The 16534-nt window shown below is 40.8% G+C and overlaps 1 protein-coding gene across 1 annotated transcript; it reads left to right on the forward strand.

The window, feature by feature from the left end:
- The first annotated feature begins 2709 nt into the window (after positions 1–2709).
- Positions 2710–13914, forward strand: tnfsf11 (TNF superfamily member 11). The gene is made up of 4 exons (XM_060929903.1): positions 2710–2935; positions 5880–5909; positions 11962–12088; positions 12173–13914. Exons 1-4 carry the CDS (start codon positions 2747–2749, stop codon positions 12592–12594), a joined length of 768 nt encoding a protein of 255 aa, XP_060785886.1. The 5' UTR covers positions 2710–2746; the 3' UTR covers positions 12595–13914.
- The last annotated feature ends 2620 nt before the right edge of the window (positions 13915–16534 follow it).

The following is a 16534-nucleotide window of genomic DNA, read 5'->3' on the forward strand; positions in this document are numbered from 1 at the left end:
TGTTTAGTGTTGGTATTTGCTGTTGTAGCTAAAGCCACATTGCCATCACATCACTGGCATAATTTGATTAAAACAAAATGAATATGAATGTCCCATTGTTAAGTTGTACATGCCCGCACATAACACAATCATATGCGTCTAAAGACTTGTAGGCACGAAGTTTTTCGTGGGTGTACACTGAAGTCTTGTCAATAAGGTACGAGTATATATCTGGCCATTGTATACCAGGGAACTTACTAACATCGTCCGTCCACTCTTTAATTAAATACGGATCCGGTAGGCGATGTCCACTTGTTAGAGTTAACTTATTTATGTAGCATTCTCGATCTTGCAACGACAATTGTTTGGCCTAATCTGACAGCTCATAATGCCGGTCTATGGGCAGCGCCATTGTTTCTGAGTCCAGGCTGCGCGCGCATCCTGGCAACGGTCGGTTTGTTTACAAACATGCAAAGGGGTCTATGGAGCACTTGCATGTGACGTCACAGCCGATCCAGATTGTGACAGACGCCATCGTGTCGGTCAAACGCCATATTCCGCCTTCTACTTCTACTTCTGGTTCTACTTCTGCTTTCACTTCTACCTTTTCTTCTGGAAAACCCTACTATATACAATTCTACTACAACGGCTGCGGCTACAAGCTCTCCCTACCTGTGCACGGTTTTTATGTTTTTTGTGTGTATTTTTGCGTGTTGTTCGTCTGTACCAGACTTCAATATCCACTACAACCGTATGGACTTACTGGACAGTGGTTTCCAGCAGAAAATGACGGTTTGTAGCGATTTCCATCGCATGCACAACATTCCGGACGAGAAAAAAAAAAAACATTCCGGACGAGACAGCGGGGTCTCCGTGGATTGTTATTGGAAGCAAAGCGAAGGAGGCGGCGCCGGGAGCAGAAGCGAGGCTACAGGCAGAGCCGGCCTGTTGACTAAGCTCAGAAAACAGCTACTCAAACCTCCACTGCCAAGCCTCTACCTCTCCAACGCCAGATCCATGTAAACAACACGGACGATTTGGAATTACCTTATTCTATTCTATAATCGGCTGGTCAGTGCTATACTCAATACTTAAGTGACTTACCCATCCAATGAGGATAGTTATTTTCTTGTTTACAAGATGCCACATCTGAGTCGCTGACAAATCCTGAATTTCTGTAAAGATAACTGTGCAGAGATTTGTAAGCACGCAGTGCTTCACCACTGAACAGCGAGGGAAAGTTGATGAGGTAATCATACACGTCTGGGTATTCCGCTGGCAGTTCAAAATCCGGTCGTGAAAACTCCGTCCGGTAAGCCATAAGGGTCACAAATCTGTAGATCGTTTATTTTAGACATATATCTAGTTATGGGGCAGCACGGTGGTGTAGCGGTTAGCGCTGTCGCCTCACAGCAAGAAGGTCCTGGGTTCGAGCCCCGGGGCCGGTGAGGGCCCTTCTGTGTGGAGTTTGCATGTTCTCCCCGTGTCCGTGTGGGTTTCCTCCGGGTGCTCCGGTTTCCCCAACAGTCCAAAGACATGCAGGTTAGGTTAACTGGTGACTCTAAATTGACCGTAGGTGTGAATGTGAGTGTGAATGGTTGTCTGTGTCTATGTGTCAGCCCTGTGATGACCTGGCGACTTGTCCAGGGTGTACCCTGCCTCTCGCCCGTAGTCAGCCGGGATAGGCTCCAGCTTGCGACCCTGTAGAAGGATAAAGCGGCTACAGATGAGATGAGATATCTAGTTATCTGTTCATTAGAAAAATGAGCCGTGTAGTCCGTCGGTTGAAATTGATCCATTCTGTACACGAGTGCAGCAGTATTCAGCGGTGTTTTTGACCAAGATGGGGGTTGTGTACTTTCCGGTCACGTGACTGCAAGATCTCTATATGACATACAAAAGTTTGAGGTCACTTTAAAATTCCTTATTTTTGAAAGAAAAGCACTGTTCTTTTCAATGAAGATCACTTTAAACTAATCAGAAATCCACTCTATACATTGCTAATGTGGTAAATGACTATTCTAGCTGCAAATGTCTGGTTTTTGGTGCAATATCTCCATAGGTGTATAGAGGCCCATTTCCAGCAACTCTCACTCCAGTGTTCTAATGGTACAATGTGTTTGCTCATTGCCTCAGAAGGCTAATGGATGATTAGAAAACCCTTGTACAATCATGTTAGCACAGCTGAAAACAGTTGAGCTCTTTAGAGAAGCTATAAAACTGACCTTCCTTTGAGCAGATTGAGTTTCTGGAGCATCACATTTGTGGGGTCGATTAAATGCTCAAAAAAATGTCTTGATTATATTTTCTATTCATTTTACAACTTATGGTGGTAAATAAAAGTGTGACTTTTCATGGAAAGCACAAAATTGTCCGGGTGACCCCAAACTTTTGAACAGTAGTGTATATTGCCATACATTCACCAAAAATAACATCACCAATTTTTTTTTTTGCATGGTAAATAGAGCTACACTATTCACAGGGCTACAATAAACAACCAAGTTTATTTAGTCAAGCCTTTTGATATTGAAGATAATAAGTGTGAGATGTGATGTTTAGCTCGCGGACCCTGACTGTAAAACAACCCCGATAGAAGTCACAGAGCTGGGAACCGATTGTGCTGCTGGGCGCGCGACACAGTTCCCGAGCCCGCTGTGATGTGATTGGCTGAGCCATGATGCTGCTTTGCGCCCACCCACCGTTTATATATCAATCCGCGCGCATTAGCGACTTCCTGCACAGACGAGGCGATTAGAAGCGCGCGCTCATGGCAGCTAATGATTATCGTGGTTACCTGCGGAACCATATGGACATGGAGCACGGGGGCTCGCGCTTTCAGCCGCCCACCCAGAGCGCCCACAGGCCGCTGATTTTCGGCACGCTGGCCGTCATGGGACTGCTGCAGGTCGCGTCCAGTGTCACCATTTTGCTGCACTTGACCGGTTATCTCCGAGAGGTGAGGCGCGTGCGAAAAGCACACTTTCTGTAGACCCGTTGGCACGGTTACGGCACGAGCCTGTCGGTGAGCGGTGCACGTGAGATCTGTTGACCTTGAAGTTAAAGCAGGAAACGTTTAGAGCACGCGCTCGGTTTGTGTTGTAACTTTTCCTGCGCGTGCGCTCCTGCTTCGTTTCTAGCTCGCGCACTTTTTGTTTGTTTGTTTGTTTGTTTGTTTTTATCTGCGTGTAAATCGCAGCAAGTGAATCTGTGCAGAATTGGAAATGGCGGTTGGGGATTATCTCCTGTTTAGACCCCCCCACCCCTTTTTTTTTTTTTAAAGATCATCTTTAGACAACACGTTAAGCGCTGTTTAGGTTCTTCGGAAAGAAACTTTCACAACCCTAAGCATGTCGCCTCACTGGTTTGTGTTTTGGCACGCGCACAATAGTACGAGCTTGATTTTCCGACTCGATAATGGCAGTGAGAGTGTGTGTGTGAGTGTGTGTGTGTGTGTGTGTGTTCGCTCACAGCTCTCTGAGCTGCTCAGAGGGTTTTGTGCGGCTTTAAAAAGCCAACTGGTGTCTGTGCTGTCTGAGTTCTCATGCTTGGAGACTGCTGTGCTTTCACAGGGCTCAAGGATGCTGGTGAAGGACAGGAAAGATTGGGAAATCACCTTTTCTGAAAACAAGCCGGTTTGGGTCATTTTTTGGTTTGGCCAGTGAGAGAGAAAGAAAGCACGACTTTATTCAGCACACGCTTGTGAAATTCCTCTCTGCGTTTAACCCATCTGAAGCAGTGAACACACACACACACACACTACCGTTCAAAAGTTTGGGGTCACCCGGACAATTTTGTGTTTTCCATGAAAAGTCACACTTTTATTTACCACCATAAGTTGTAAAATGAATAGAAAATATAGTCAAGACTTTTTTTTTTTTTTTGAGCATTTAATCGACCCCACAAATGTGATGCTCCAGAAACTCAATCTGCTCAAAGGAAGGTCAGTTTTATAGCTTCTCTAAAGAGCTCAACTGTTTTCAGCTGTGCTAACATGATTGTACAAGGGTTTTCTAATCATCCATTAGCCTTCTGAGGCAATGAGCAAACACATTGTACCATTAGAACACTGGAGTGAGAGTTGCTGGAAATGGGCCTCTATACACCTATGCAGATATTGCACCAAAAACCAGACCTTTGCAGCTAGAATAGTCATTTACCACATTAGCAATGTATAGAGTGGATTTCTGATTAGTTTAAAGTGATCTTCATTGACAAGAACAGTGCTTTTCTTTCAAAAATAAGGGAATTTCAAAGTGACCCCAAACTTTTGAACGGTAGTGTAGGTGCCTCGTTCGAGGGCACCTCAGCCCAAAGCCGTCCCATAGTAACCCAACCGCATGTCTTTGGACGGTAGAGGAAGCCCACACAGACATGGGGAGAACATGCAAACTCTACACAGCAAGGCCCGCACCGGACTCGAACCCAGAACCTTCTTGCTGTGAGGCGACCGTGCCACCCAGAATGAATGAATGAATTTCATGGCTGAAGATGTCTAAATAGTCCTTCAACTCAACTCGTGCATAAATCTGAACAGAAAGTCTTTTGTGTGCACGAAGCTTTTCATTACAGTGTTGTGGGTTTTTTTTTTAAACGTGTAAGATCTTCCCAGCTCTCATTTGTTTATTTAGGGCTTTCACATTGAACTGAGGATTAGTTTAACTAGATCAAGAAATACAAAGCGAGAAAGAGAGGGGCCCCATCACAACATGTTATAAATTTTAATCATGGCCACTTTCCTTTGTTTGAGTCCTTACTGTGAATCTTGTGTTGCAAGGCTTTGGCATGAATAGTAGTGTATAAGTGTACGAGATGCTTTTTTTTTTTTTAATGTTTTGGGGGAGAGCCCAAGTAGCAGACACAAGATGAATTTCAGTTGTACTTGGCACAAAGTTCAGATTGGCTTTGGAAAATGGATGCAGGGAGAAAGTCAGATGAAGAAAATTGCTGATTTTCTTTTTTTTTTCCCCCTATGGAGAGTATTTTTTAAAAGCTGCTGCTTCTTTTTTTTTTGCTTTTTAAATCGTATTATTTTGATAAATGACACGAGGATACTGAATGGGGGCAGTACGGTGGTGTAGTGGTTAGCACCGTCACCTCACAGCAAGAAGGTCCTGGGTTTGAGCCCAGTGGCCGGCGAGGGCCTTTCTGTATGGAGTTTGCATGTTCTCCCCGTGTCTACATGGGTTTCCTCCGGGTGCTCGGGTTTCCCCCAAAGACATGCAGGTTAGGCTAATTGGTGGCTCTAAATTGACCGTAGGTTGAATGTGAGTGTGAATGGTTGTTTGTCTGTGTGTCAGCCCTGCAATGACCTGGCGACTTGTCCTGGGTGTACCCTGCCTCTCGCCCGTAGTCAGCTGGGATAGGCTCCAGCTCGCCTGCAACCCTGTACAGGATAAGTGGCTACAGATAATGGATGGATGCTGAATGTAATTCATGATATCCTAACAAATATTAATCCACACACAACTCTTTTCGTAGTCAAATTGCAGTTTCACCTGCATGTGTCATGGACTGAATCATGAACTCGCTCTCACCTGTGTACTGAGCATGCTTTGGCTCGCATGTTTTTAATCGCAGTAATTATGTGCCTGGGTGAGTTAATAATTTGAGTTGCCTTCTCAGAGTACACTGAAATAAAGCCTCTGTTACTATCAAATAAATTAGTTTGTTTTTGGTTGTTTGTTAGCAAGATCGAGATCCATCAGTGCATGCATTCAAATATAATCTCTTCTCGGAAACATCTGTCTCAGGTTAACCCTGTAACAAAATGTGCCTTTTTTTATAAGTTCACACAAATTACAAAGCATGCAACTTTCCCATACTGAGTCATTTTATAAGCCATTTTACAAGCATGGGATTGACTACAGATGCATTACTGAATCATGTTTGTTATTTTTCAGGTCGACCTTTCTTCAGCTCGGCCTGTAGAGGTGAGTGTCTGTGTGTTGAGATTTTACTGATGTTTTACCGATTACATCACAGAAGAGTTGCTTATTACACAAAAAGGGTTCTTATTTTTATTTGGTGCTATCCAGCTTTAAGTTCAGCTCAAGTTTATTTAGTTGCTAAATGAGTATTTTCCATGGAATGCTCATGCTCTTAAATTCCATGTAAACTAAAAACGGTCAGCTTGGTAGAACTAATGCTCCGCTTTTGTTGATGATATCCAAGATATTCTTGTTGCTCTTGTGCATGCTCAGAGCCACTGCTTTCTCATAATTTGTTTGAAGCAGAAGATAAACATTGAGCTACATACCGCAGCTGCTGTAAAACATTTCCTTAACTGTGGTGGTTAGAGCTGCCTGTGTAAAGGTCAAGCCTGTTGTCTGTCAGGATAACCACTATGACATATTAACATTCATGTCATCAGCCTTGCCATAAAGATTTATAACAAGGGGCATGCTTATATAACCTGGGGTTGGTTTGTAGACAGAAAATGTGAAATGCATGTCAATGCTTCTCTCCTCGCTATTGCTTCTCATTCCTTCTCTGCAACTGATGGGACAGAAGTATAATGCTTTGCATGGGGCTTTAATACCCTCATAATCACTAACACCATTCACTCGCGTGACGGGGCAGGTGCAGCATGAAGTTACATGGGAAACGTAAAAACGTTAGAGGTTTTTATTTTGCAGCTCGTATTTATAACACTGTCGATTTAATTTGATAGGTTTTGGCCCTTTTGTAGGACTGACTCAAACCACCCACACTGCCTGGGAATAGTAGTGTATTATCTCATTATGTTTAAGCATTTGAGCAATGAGTTCTTGGTCATGCTCTTTTCACGATGAACTGTCAGCTTGAGCGTTTGTATAGCCTCAGACATTTCTTCTCAGGGAAAGTTCAAAAGCCAGTGCTTAAACCCATGATGTCTCTTGTTCTGTTTTTTATTTCTCAAGTGCGGTCCAAAGTTGTATATACTGGCCTACACTGTGTTTGTGGTCCACCCAAACTCTTAGGCTCGTAGCTGAACAGCATCCAGAACACTGCGCAGAAAACGGCTAATCAAAGCTTTTAATCATGTTTGTAGTTGTGTTTACTGCGGAATGATAGCTATACTATTTGGAAAAACATTGTGAAAAACATTGGTATTATATTTCAGAAACATTTGGCATCTTGTACTCTTCTGGAGAGGAATAGGGTCTTTGAGGGTGGTAATCGTGATTGGCTGATGTTTGGTGATGCAGCTTTTCCAAATTTCATTCACTGGCCTATCTGTTTATAAACAGCAAAACTGACTGTAATCATGGAATGTAATCCTGCATCATTTCGAAGCTTTGCAACCGTCAACATCTTTAAATGCTGTATTTACTAGAATCTGGATAATTTCCTGGCAGGTCAGTTTTAGTGCAGTACCATGCACTTCCAATAGGTTTCACTGGAAACACTCAGGGCATCTCTAAGAACTAAAACTTGAAAGTGTTGCATTTATTTGTTTTCATTTTGAAATGAAAGTGTGAAAACAAGGAAATGCCTTTTTTTTATTGTATTTTTTTGGGCTCTTTTTTTCGAGAGTATAAAAACTATTGATTTGAAGTATTGACATTTTTAAATTGTTTCTACTTGTTTGGTCTGAATCCATATATGAAAATTGCCCATTGAAGTACATTTCAGTATGAACAGGGTCATTCTGGAAGGTCTATAGGCTGCTTTCGGGTTGTGTGTACTCTGGAACTTTGTTCTTTTTTTCACAACTCCTTACATCATTAAAAATTGACTCAATGTGGGCGGCACAGTGGTGCAGTGTTTGGCACTGTTGCCTCACAGCAAGAAGGTTCTGGGTTCAAACTTGATGGTTGACTGGGGCCTTTCTGTGTGGAGTTTACATGCTGTCCCTGTGCTTGCCTGGGTTTCCTCCCAGAGTGCAAAGATGCACGGGTGAGATTAACTGCATATTTACTCTAAATGGCCCGTAGGTATGCATGGGAGTGTGGATGGTTGTTCGTCCCTGTGATAGATTGGCGACCTGCCCAGAGTGGACCCCGCCTCTCACCCAAAGTCAGCTGGGATTGGCCCCAGCTTCCTCCATGACCCTGACGGATAAGGAGTATAGATAACGGAGGGATGGACTCAGTGCAGCCCTTGGGGAAAATCCTGCTGGTTTTTTTTTTTAATTAATCATTATCTGTATCTATAAACCTCAACAGGTTAAGCCTCTGGGTTACTGATTGGGGTTTTGGCAGTTCGAGCCCCAGCACTGCCAAGCTGCCACTGTTGGGCCCTTGGGCAAGACCCTTAACCCTCTTGGGTCAACCTAACCAAATCAACCCCACACAGAGGTGGGGAAAAGATGTAAGAAGTAGTAGTAATTTATATCAGTAGTACATCTCAGACATTGTTATGGCTCGGCTCTTGCCCGAACCGATAATCACATCGGTTTTTCTTTGGCTAATCAGACATAAGGTACACCACCACACTTGCCAGAGCATTTAGGACTTGGGTGCCTTGCTCAAGGGCACTTGAGCCAATCCTGCTGGTTCAGGGAATCAAACCGGCAACCTTTTGGTCCCAAAGCTGTTTCTCTAACCATTTGGCCATGGCTTTCCCACTATTTGGCCCTCTTAAATGTACCCAGTAAGAGCTGATACACATCACTTATTAATATCAGCCCAAAAATGAAATTAAATGACTTTAAAAAAAAAAAAGAGCAAATGAAGAATCTGAGCTTTTTGTGACATAAAAAGCTCTTTATAGATATTCATAATGAAAAACGAATGTAATGTGCACACGAGACCAATGAAATCATCTTGCGCTTTATCTCTGTCTTGTGAGTGAGCAAATAAACTGCAGTTAGTTAATTAATGATAACAACTTTTGTCATACCTGTCTAATAAAGACAGCAAATTCAACTTTTTAAATCATAATTGAATTGCCAACTCAGTCTTGTAAGTGTAGTTCCTGAATTGAAACCTAGAAAGAAGAATTTTTCCTTTTTTATTGAGATGGATGCGCAATTCTGTAACCCCCCCCCCCCTTTTTTTTTTTATATATATTATACAACAATTCTCTGTTGAACTTCCTTGTTTTCAGAGAGTGCATGCAAATATGAACTTGGGCAGTTTGCCAAGCAAAACAAAAAACTAGCATTCCTAAGTTAAACACCCTTCCACATAAGTGTGTAAAATTACAGGAATGTGCCATCTCTAGTTCATCTGTATCACATGGGTTATATAACACATTTCCCTCTCCTGAGGAAAAAAAATCCTAGAAAACCTTTTTAGTCAAAATTTAATGATAAAATAGAAGCCTGTGACAGTTGATGAATTTCAACAGGAAATATGTGAAGGTATAGTGAAATTCCGTTTGTCAGTATAAAAGTACGTCCAGTTAGTTTGTTTTCTTTAGCTTATTTATAAGCTCATTGATTGGTAATGCAGAGCTCCAAATTCTGTCCTCAGAAAAGGACAAATGTAGAGCTTAATTTACAACACAACAAACGTTTTCAAGTGTCCTGACTGCTGTTCTTGGACTTGCGTTATAAATGCATTTTGAGTAAACAGGTTTTCTGTCTTCAGTACAGGGAAAGATGTTGAAATATCTTTTTTTTTTTTCTTTTTTTTCTTTTTACAGCGATCACAGAGAGACAACAGATGATGTAGATGGTGGTTAGGAATTAAAACAAACTTTCACAATGGTTTAGATTGCAGTCTAAACTTTAGGACTCTTGTACATGGAAAATAAGGTTTTTGTCATCCCTCCTTGCCGTGTTCTGTTGTTTAATAAACTCATCCATATGGAAAATCTCCGTTGTTTCCGTATTTGTAAAGGCAAAGGTGCACTATTTGCTGTCTTTCATGGCAAACAATGATTGCACACTCTGCATGTTTTCATGTATGTTTTGGTGTCATTTGACATTTTTCTCCAAGAGACACCAGAACAAAGGCCAGAGCCAGCCTCATAGTAATATGCAATGTTACAGGAAATGATTCTAAATCAGTCCCAAGACAAATGGAGCCACATATTAGTTCATTCGGCTGATAGGGGATGAGCTTATGCCATCATGTCTTGTCCATCCGTCATCGTCTACATTTCACGAAAATCGCTTCTCATCTCATTATCTGTAGCCGCTTTATCCTGTTCTACAGGGTCGCAGGCAAGCTGGAGCCTATCCCAACTGACTACGGGCGAAAGGCGGGGTACACCCTGGACAAGTCGCCAGGTCATCACAGGGCTGACACATGGACACAGACAACCCTTCACACTCACATTCACACCTACGGTCAATTTAGAGTCACCAGTTAACCTAACCTGCATGTCTTTGGACTGTGGGGGAAACCGGAGCACCCGGAGGAAACCCACGCGGACACGGGGAGAACATGCAAACTCCAAAATTGCTTCTCTCTCTCAATTCTTCACCAATTTTTATTCTTTTTGGCAGGAAGGTTGGTCTGCCTGGGGTGCATATGGTTTCTACCCAAATTTGCGTAACTGCAGTTAATAATGAGGATGTGGCCCTAACGAGCAGTTTTCACACAAATCGCTTCTCCCTCAATTCTTCACCAATTTTGATTCTTTCTGGCATGAAGGTAGAGGTACCTAGGGTGTATATGACTTCTACCCAGATTTGCTTAATTATTAATGAAATTCTGGACTAATTAAGCCTTAATTAGCAGTTCAACAAAAATCACTTCTCGGTCAGTTCCTTGCCGTTTTGGACTCTTTCTGGCAAATAGGTCGGTATTCCTAGGGTGTGTGTATATATAGCGTGTATATAGCTTGCAACATTTATTGCACAAGGTGGCCCACTTTAGATCATTCCTTCTGGACTAGACGAGGCCAAAGTGGACTACACTATCCTTGATGGTGTCTCTTCTTCTCTTCCCTTCACACAACACTTGCTGCTTTAGATAAATTGCCATTTAGTCTATGACTTTTGTAAATACTAAATGTTAGTTTTGCTTCGTCTAATGCAGTTAGACTTTCCATTGTGCCATTTAATTACACTAAATTCTTATCCATCCATCATCTGTACCACTTATCCATCAGGGTTATGGGCTTTTAAACTAAACATGTTTAATTGATTTATCATTCTGAAACTTGATACCCATGCTTGTCTCATGCAGGGTTTTTTTGGCATTGCTGTATGAAAAACCAGTCTTTGACTATCACTACTTACTTAACCGGTACTTGCTGTGTGTAGAGAACTATAGAATCTACATTTGTACTGCAACAGTAGAGATGTTAGCTTTACTCAAATAATCCCAGTTAGGTTTCATGCATGTTTCCCATGAACTGTGGTGCAAACATGACTGCAGTTTTGTTTTAATTCATAATTAAATCCATCCATTATCCATAACCGCTTATCCTGTGCAGGGTCACAGGCAAGCTGGAGCCTATCCCAGCTGACTATGGGCGAGAGGCGGGTACACCCTGGACAAGTTGCCAGGTCATCACAGGGCTGACACATAGAGACAAACAACCATTCACACTCACGGTCAACTTGGAGCCACCATTTAGCCTAACCTGCATGTTTTTGGACTGTGGGGGAAACCGGAGCAAACTCGCGCAGACATGGGGAGAACATGCAAACTCCATGCAGAAAGGCCCTTGCTGGCCACTGGGCTCGAACCCAGAATCTTCTTGCTGTGAAGCGACAGTGCTAACCGCTACACCACCGTGCTGCCTCATATTTAAATGTATTCATATAATGTCTTGGCCATCAATCAGTATGAACTTTTGCATATGTACAAGTGGGGATGTGTTCAGTGATTCTGTATATTTCATCTAAAGAATCTTTCTCCTGGATTTTTAACAATGGTTAATAAATTAATACATTTTATTAATTAGGAAATTAATTGATCTACTGTTTGAGTCATTGTTCTATCAGTTCTGTGTCTTAACTACAGTTCTACTATTCAAACACATTTTTATGAAAGATGTTAGTCAATACACAGGCTCCAATATGCAGGAATTGCTTTCATTTTCTTCCCAAGTTCTTCCAAAGGTTCCATGCCCTTTTTTTTTTTCCCTGTTCTTCTTTAGGAAGTTCATTCTGAACCCATAATTGCAGATGCGTTCAAAGACATCAGGAGAAGGGACAGATCCAGAAAAAAAGATCAAACGCCCATAGCTCACCTTTCTGTCAAGACCCCCATGGACTTCACAAGCAGTAAGCAAATGCTACTATTCAGTTAGAGCTGAACATTTATTGCATTGATGTTAAATTTTAACCTGTCTTAAATTGAATTTGCAGCCGACATGACGGTCTTGACCACTGTCCATTGGAACCAGTTTTATGGCACGCTGACAAAAGTGAAATACCATGACGGACGATTTGTGATGGAGGAACAAGGATTGTATTACGTGTATGCCAAGACCTGTTTCCGGTATTCCTTTAATCACGACACAAAGAAACAGGATGTTAGTAACCTCCAACTGTTTCAGTATATTTTCCATGAGAGCCACACCCAGTCTAAACTCAAGCCTGTGCAGCTTTCGAAGAGCGGCGGGACGTTCAATTGGAGTGAGCGAAGCAACAACATGTACTGTGTACAGCAAGGAAGAAGTGTCCGGTTGGGTCAAAGCGATGGCCTTTTTGTCAATGTGTCCAATTCATGGCTGTTGGATCCAGAACCAGAGGGGACTTACTTTGGTGCTTTTAAAATTAGCACCTGACTTTTGTTTATTTTTGCTACTGAACTGGTTTATGCACATTTTTTTACAACCTTATGAACAATTTCAACATGACCAAGAACCACTGAGCACTTATATTTTAGATCACTGACTTCTGACTTTTTTTTTTCAATATTGATTTATATTGTACAGCATTAAGGGCACATCAGATTTTCTAACTGTTAATTTTTTTTATAAACGTTCTGGCACGTTAACATTAACTGCCGTAGTATGTTAAAGTATTGCTACTTCATTGTGGACTTCACTTGCTCTCCATACTTTTGTACCAATCTTAGAGTGAAAATCTGTTGAATCTAGGAATACACTTCTAGATCTATGTTACCTGATAATTACCTGGTGAAGTTACAAGCCAAAGGAATTGCTGTAAGTGGCTGGTCAGATTTTGGCCGTGCAACAGCAGCACTAGGTGGTCACACCCTGAAATAATGCTTTTTAGTCCCAGTTCTGTGACTCCATATACAGTTTTTGTGTCCTAATCATCAACCTTTAAAGAACTGAAACAGGTGTATTAAGCAGGTAAAACACATATTTAGTACAGTCAGGCCTCTCAGATCTGCAATTTAGAACCACTGGTTTAAAACCTTAACCTAAGTATTTATGCTGTGGTTAGCAAGCTGAAGTCCTTGCATCAGATTTGGCACTGATTTTTCCAAGTACAAATTTCATACGATGTTAAAAGATTAACAAAAAGGCTGTTGGGGGTCTGCATCATGCAGACTTTGTTAATGGAATTTTTTTTGTTGTTGTTAGTTATGCAAAATTACTTTGAACAAAGCAAAACAAAATCAAAGATAGCTGGACTGTCTTTTAGTCATTGTGAGAGCTGAAAAGATTGACATGAATAGAGTGAACCAAACTGAGTTTGGTACATGCTAATTTAAAGAGTTATTTTTCATTTCACTCCTCTTGGAGGAAATGAGAAAATGCACTAAATGTATTTATTTATTTTTTATGATGAAAAAGACGGACATTTGTAAAATGTTCTGTCTTTATTCTAAAACTCTTGTACAGTGTGTATGTCTGCCTAAGCTCCATTCTTTACACAGGTTTTGGATGACAGGCATTGACTTTAGGTCAGTTGTAGATGCGCTTGTTTTTGCAAATGGGGGAAGCACAGGGCTCCTTTTAAACCTTATTCTGAGTGGTTTCTCATTAAAGAAACTTTGTATTTATGTATCTTGTATTTGACAATTCTGTGCACAAATTCTCATTCAAAGCAGCATCTATTGCTGTTCAACATATGATTTTAAATTTCAAACTTTAAAATTAAGGATTTTTCATATCATTAAATGTTTTTTTTAATAGTATTGTTTATTTATATTATTCTAACTAATAAAAATACTTTTCTAAATATGCCTAAAATGCTGTATTTCTGGTTTTGCTTCAAGTTAAAAGTTCATTTTGCGGAAATTAGTTGCTTAGCTTTTGTTCAGTAGTAATAACGGCTCATTCAGCTTTTCCTCAGCTACACTTTCAGCTTTCATTAAATGGCATAAATAAAGTGACTTTCAATGCGTCAGTACATGAGGATGGTTGATTAACATCTGATGAATCAGTCACTGCTTTCTCCTCAAGCAATGCTATAAACATTTCAATTCTCAGTTTTACATTTGACCTCTCATCTACCTTACTTTAGATAAAAAAATTGTCTGAAATGTAACATAACTCCTAATTAAAAGATTTTCTATTTTCATTTGTTAATTTGATGAGACCTTACAGTTCTGTAGTTTAAAACCTCCATCTCTCTTGTGATCCCTTAAGGCAGCCTTTCTCAACCAGGGTGCCGTCAAAAAATTATATATTCTAACATTGAAATAAATAAAATGAATTAAAATTCCAAAAACCAATAGTTACACTAATGCAAATCATCGCCGCCTCGTGCATCATCAAAATTTGTCTCACGGCCCCCTTTCCCATGTCACAACGTCACTGCCGGGGTCAGCGTATGGTCAGTGTGACCGTATATTTTATATGGGGGTGCCTTGAGAATTTGCATGCTTCTGAAGGGTGCCGTGACTGAAAAAAGGTTGAGAAACGCTGCCTTAAGGCATTAATAAGGGCATAGTTTGCTGGAGCTGTTAGCCCCCCCCGGTTACATATTAGAAATAAAACTCAGCTGTTTAAAGCTAATAAACACTAATTTACTATCGTAAGTATATCCATCCATGAAGGCAGTTGATGCTTTCCATATTTCCCTGCTGGATTTTAGTCATGAAAGGTGAGTTTTAAACATAGTACTACAATGTACCAGAAAGTGTCCAGAAGTGGGGTGAGTGGGTATATTGACTGAAATGAAGCCATGTTTTGTAACCAAATGGTGCTTTTGTCAGCAGAACATGGAGCATTGATACGTTATACGATTAGTGAACATGTTTTATGGGATTCTGTGGTAGGGCGAAAAATGGCTTTAAGGTAGGGTTTATGATGCAGCTGTGAGCTTGTTATGCACATCAAAGTTACTCAGAAGTTTGCACGCTCACACATTCCTCCTTTGCTGACTAAGCACTGGTTATTTCTGTTTTGTGCCACATTTCAGAAAGTGCTTTTACTGAAAGCTATCCATTCAGGTTTGGCAAAAAAAAAAAAGGGCCCCTGTAATGACCTCGGCTTGTGTGCCCACAGGCTTCAGGACCTTGGACAGCAGAGTTCCAATCTGCGTGATCCATCAAGGCTGAGACCAAAGATTGGCTGGTATGTTGTTTACTAGGTATGACTTGATTGGTTGCAGTTGTGGTCCCTGAGCATTACAAGCTGATAAAGCAAGTGTTTGTTTGTTTTTTTAACTAGTGGTGAAGCCAGCAAGCATGGGCACTAGTTTCTAAATGGGAATTTTATCTTATTTTAGTTAATACTTTTTAAAGGTTCAATATATAACAGACTATATGGCTAAAGGTATGTGGACATCTGGCCAAATTGTTTACAGATCCCATTCCAGATTTAGCCCTTCCTTTGCTCTTATAATAATTTCCACTCTTTGGAAGGCTTTCCATTACCATGTGGATTTGTGCCCATTCAGCCACAAGAGCGTTAGTGAGGTCAGGCGCTGACATCTGGCGAGGAGTCATGTTTAGTGGCATGCAGTCAGTATCCTAAAGCTGTTCAGTGGGGTTGTGGTTAGGGTTAGGGTGTCTACAAACCTTTGGGCCGTGTAGTGTTTTAACAGGGTTCATCAGAATGAACACAAAAACAACAACAGCAGTGCTGTACAACAGCCAACATGAATTCTAACATAACGGACCCAATCCTTGTTTTTTTTTTTTTTTAGCACAATCATTATGGGTGAAGCAATCAAATTATTTACAAAGAGAAAATTACAATTAGTGGTGGTGTTCATCATTCATAAAGTTGTATGCAAAAGTTTGGATACCCCTGGCCAAATTACATGTTTTATTGATTTTTGAAGTCTTCAATCACTGCAGCAAACTAACTAAAAACAAGAACATTGCTCTGTAAATATTAATGTACAGTTACTTTGTATTTGATTAATTTAAAAAATAGGAAAAAGTAGAATTGTTACCTATGCAAAAGTTTGGACACCCTACTAAGTCAGTACATAGTAACACCCTCTTTGGCAGATATCAGCACTTGCAAATGTTATTCGTAGCCAGCAAGGAGTTTTACTATTCATCTACTTTTCCTTGCAGAACATTTCAAGTTCTGAAAAATATTCTTGGATGTACACCACTGCTGTTCTGACATTTCAATATTTATATTTTTGACCTAATTTCTTTTTATGTAAGGCAATTGTAGTATGTAAAGATTTCTTATCAATGTTGTTTAATTGGTGTTTATTTGAATAAAGTGTTTATTTCTTGTCTATGCTGTCAACAGTCGTAACATGTTTGTGATCTACTGTTTAGCTTAGCTCTATTGACACCAGTTTAAACCATTAAACTCCCATGATAGGATCCCATGATGGGTC

The sequence above is a fragment of the Neoarius graeffei genome, chromosome 9, assembly GCF_027579695.1.
Source record: "Neoarius graeffei isolate fNeoGra1 chromosome 9, fNeoGra1.pri, whole genome shotgun sequence".
NCBI classification, from domain to species: domain Eukaryota; kingdom Metazoa; phylum Chordata; class Actinopteri; order Siluriformes; family Ariidae; genus Neoarius; species Neoarius graeffei.

Excerpts from the sequence above, each read along its gene's own strand:
- tnfsf11 (XM_060929903.1), top strand. The coding sequence starts at position 2,747 with ATGGCAGCTAATGATTATCGTGGTTACCTGCGGAACCATATGGACATG. Across the intron at positions 2,936-5,879 it reads TGACCGGTTATCTCCGAGAG|GTCGACCTTTCTTCAGCTCG; the intron begins GTGAGGCGCGTG and ends GTTATTTTTCAG. Across the intron at positions 5,910-11,961 it reads CTTCAGCTCGGCCTGTAGAG|GAAGTTCATTCTGAACCCAT; the intron begins GTGAGTGTCTGT and ends GTTCTTCTTTAG.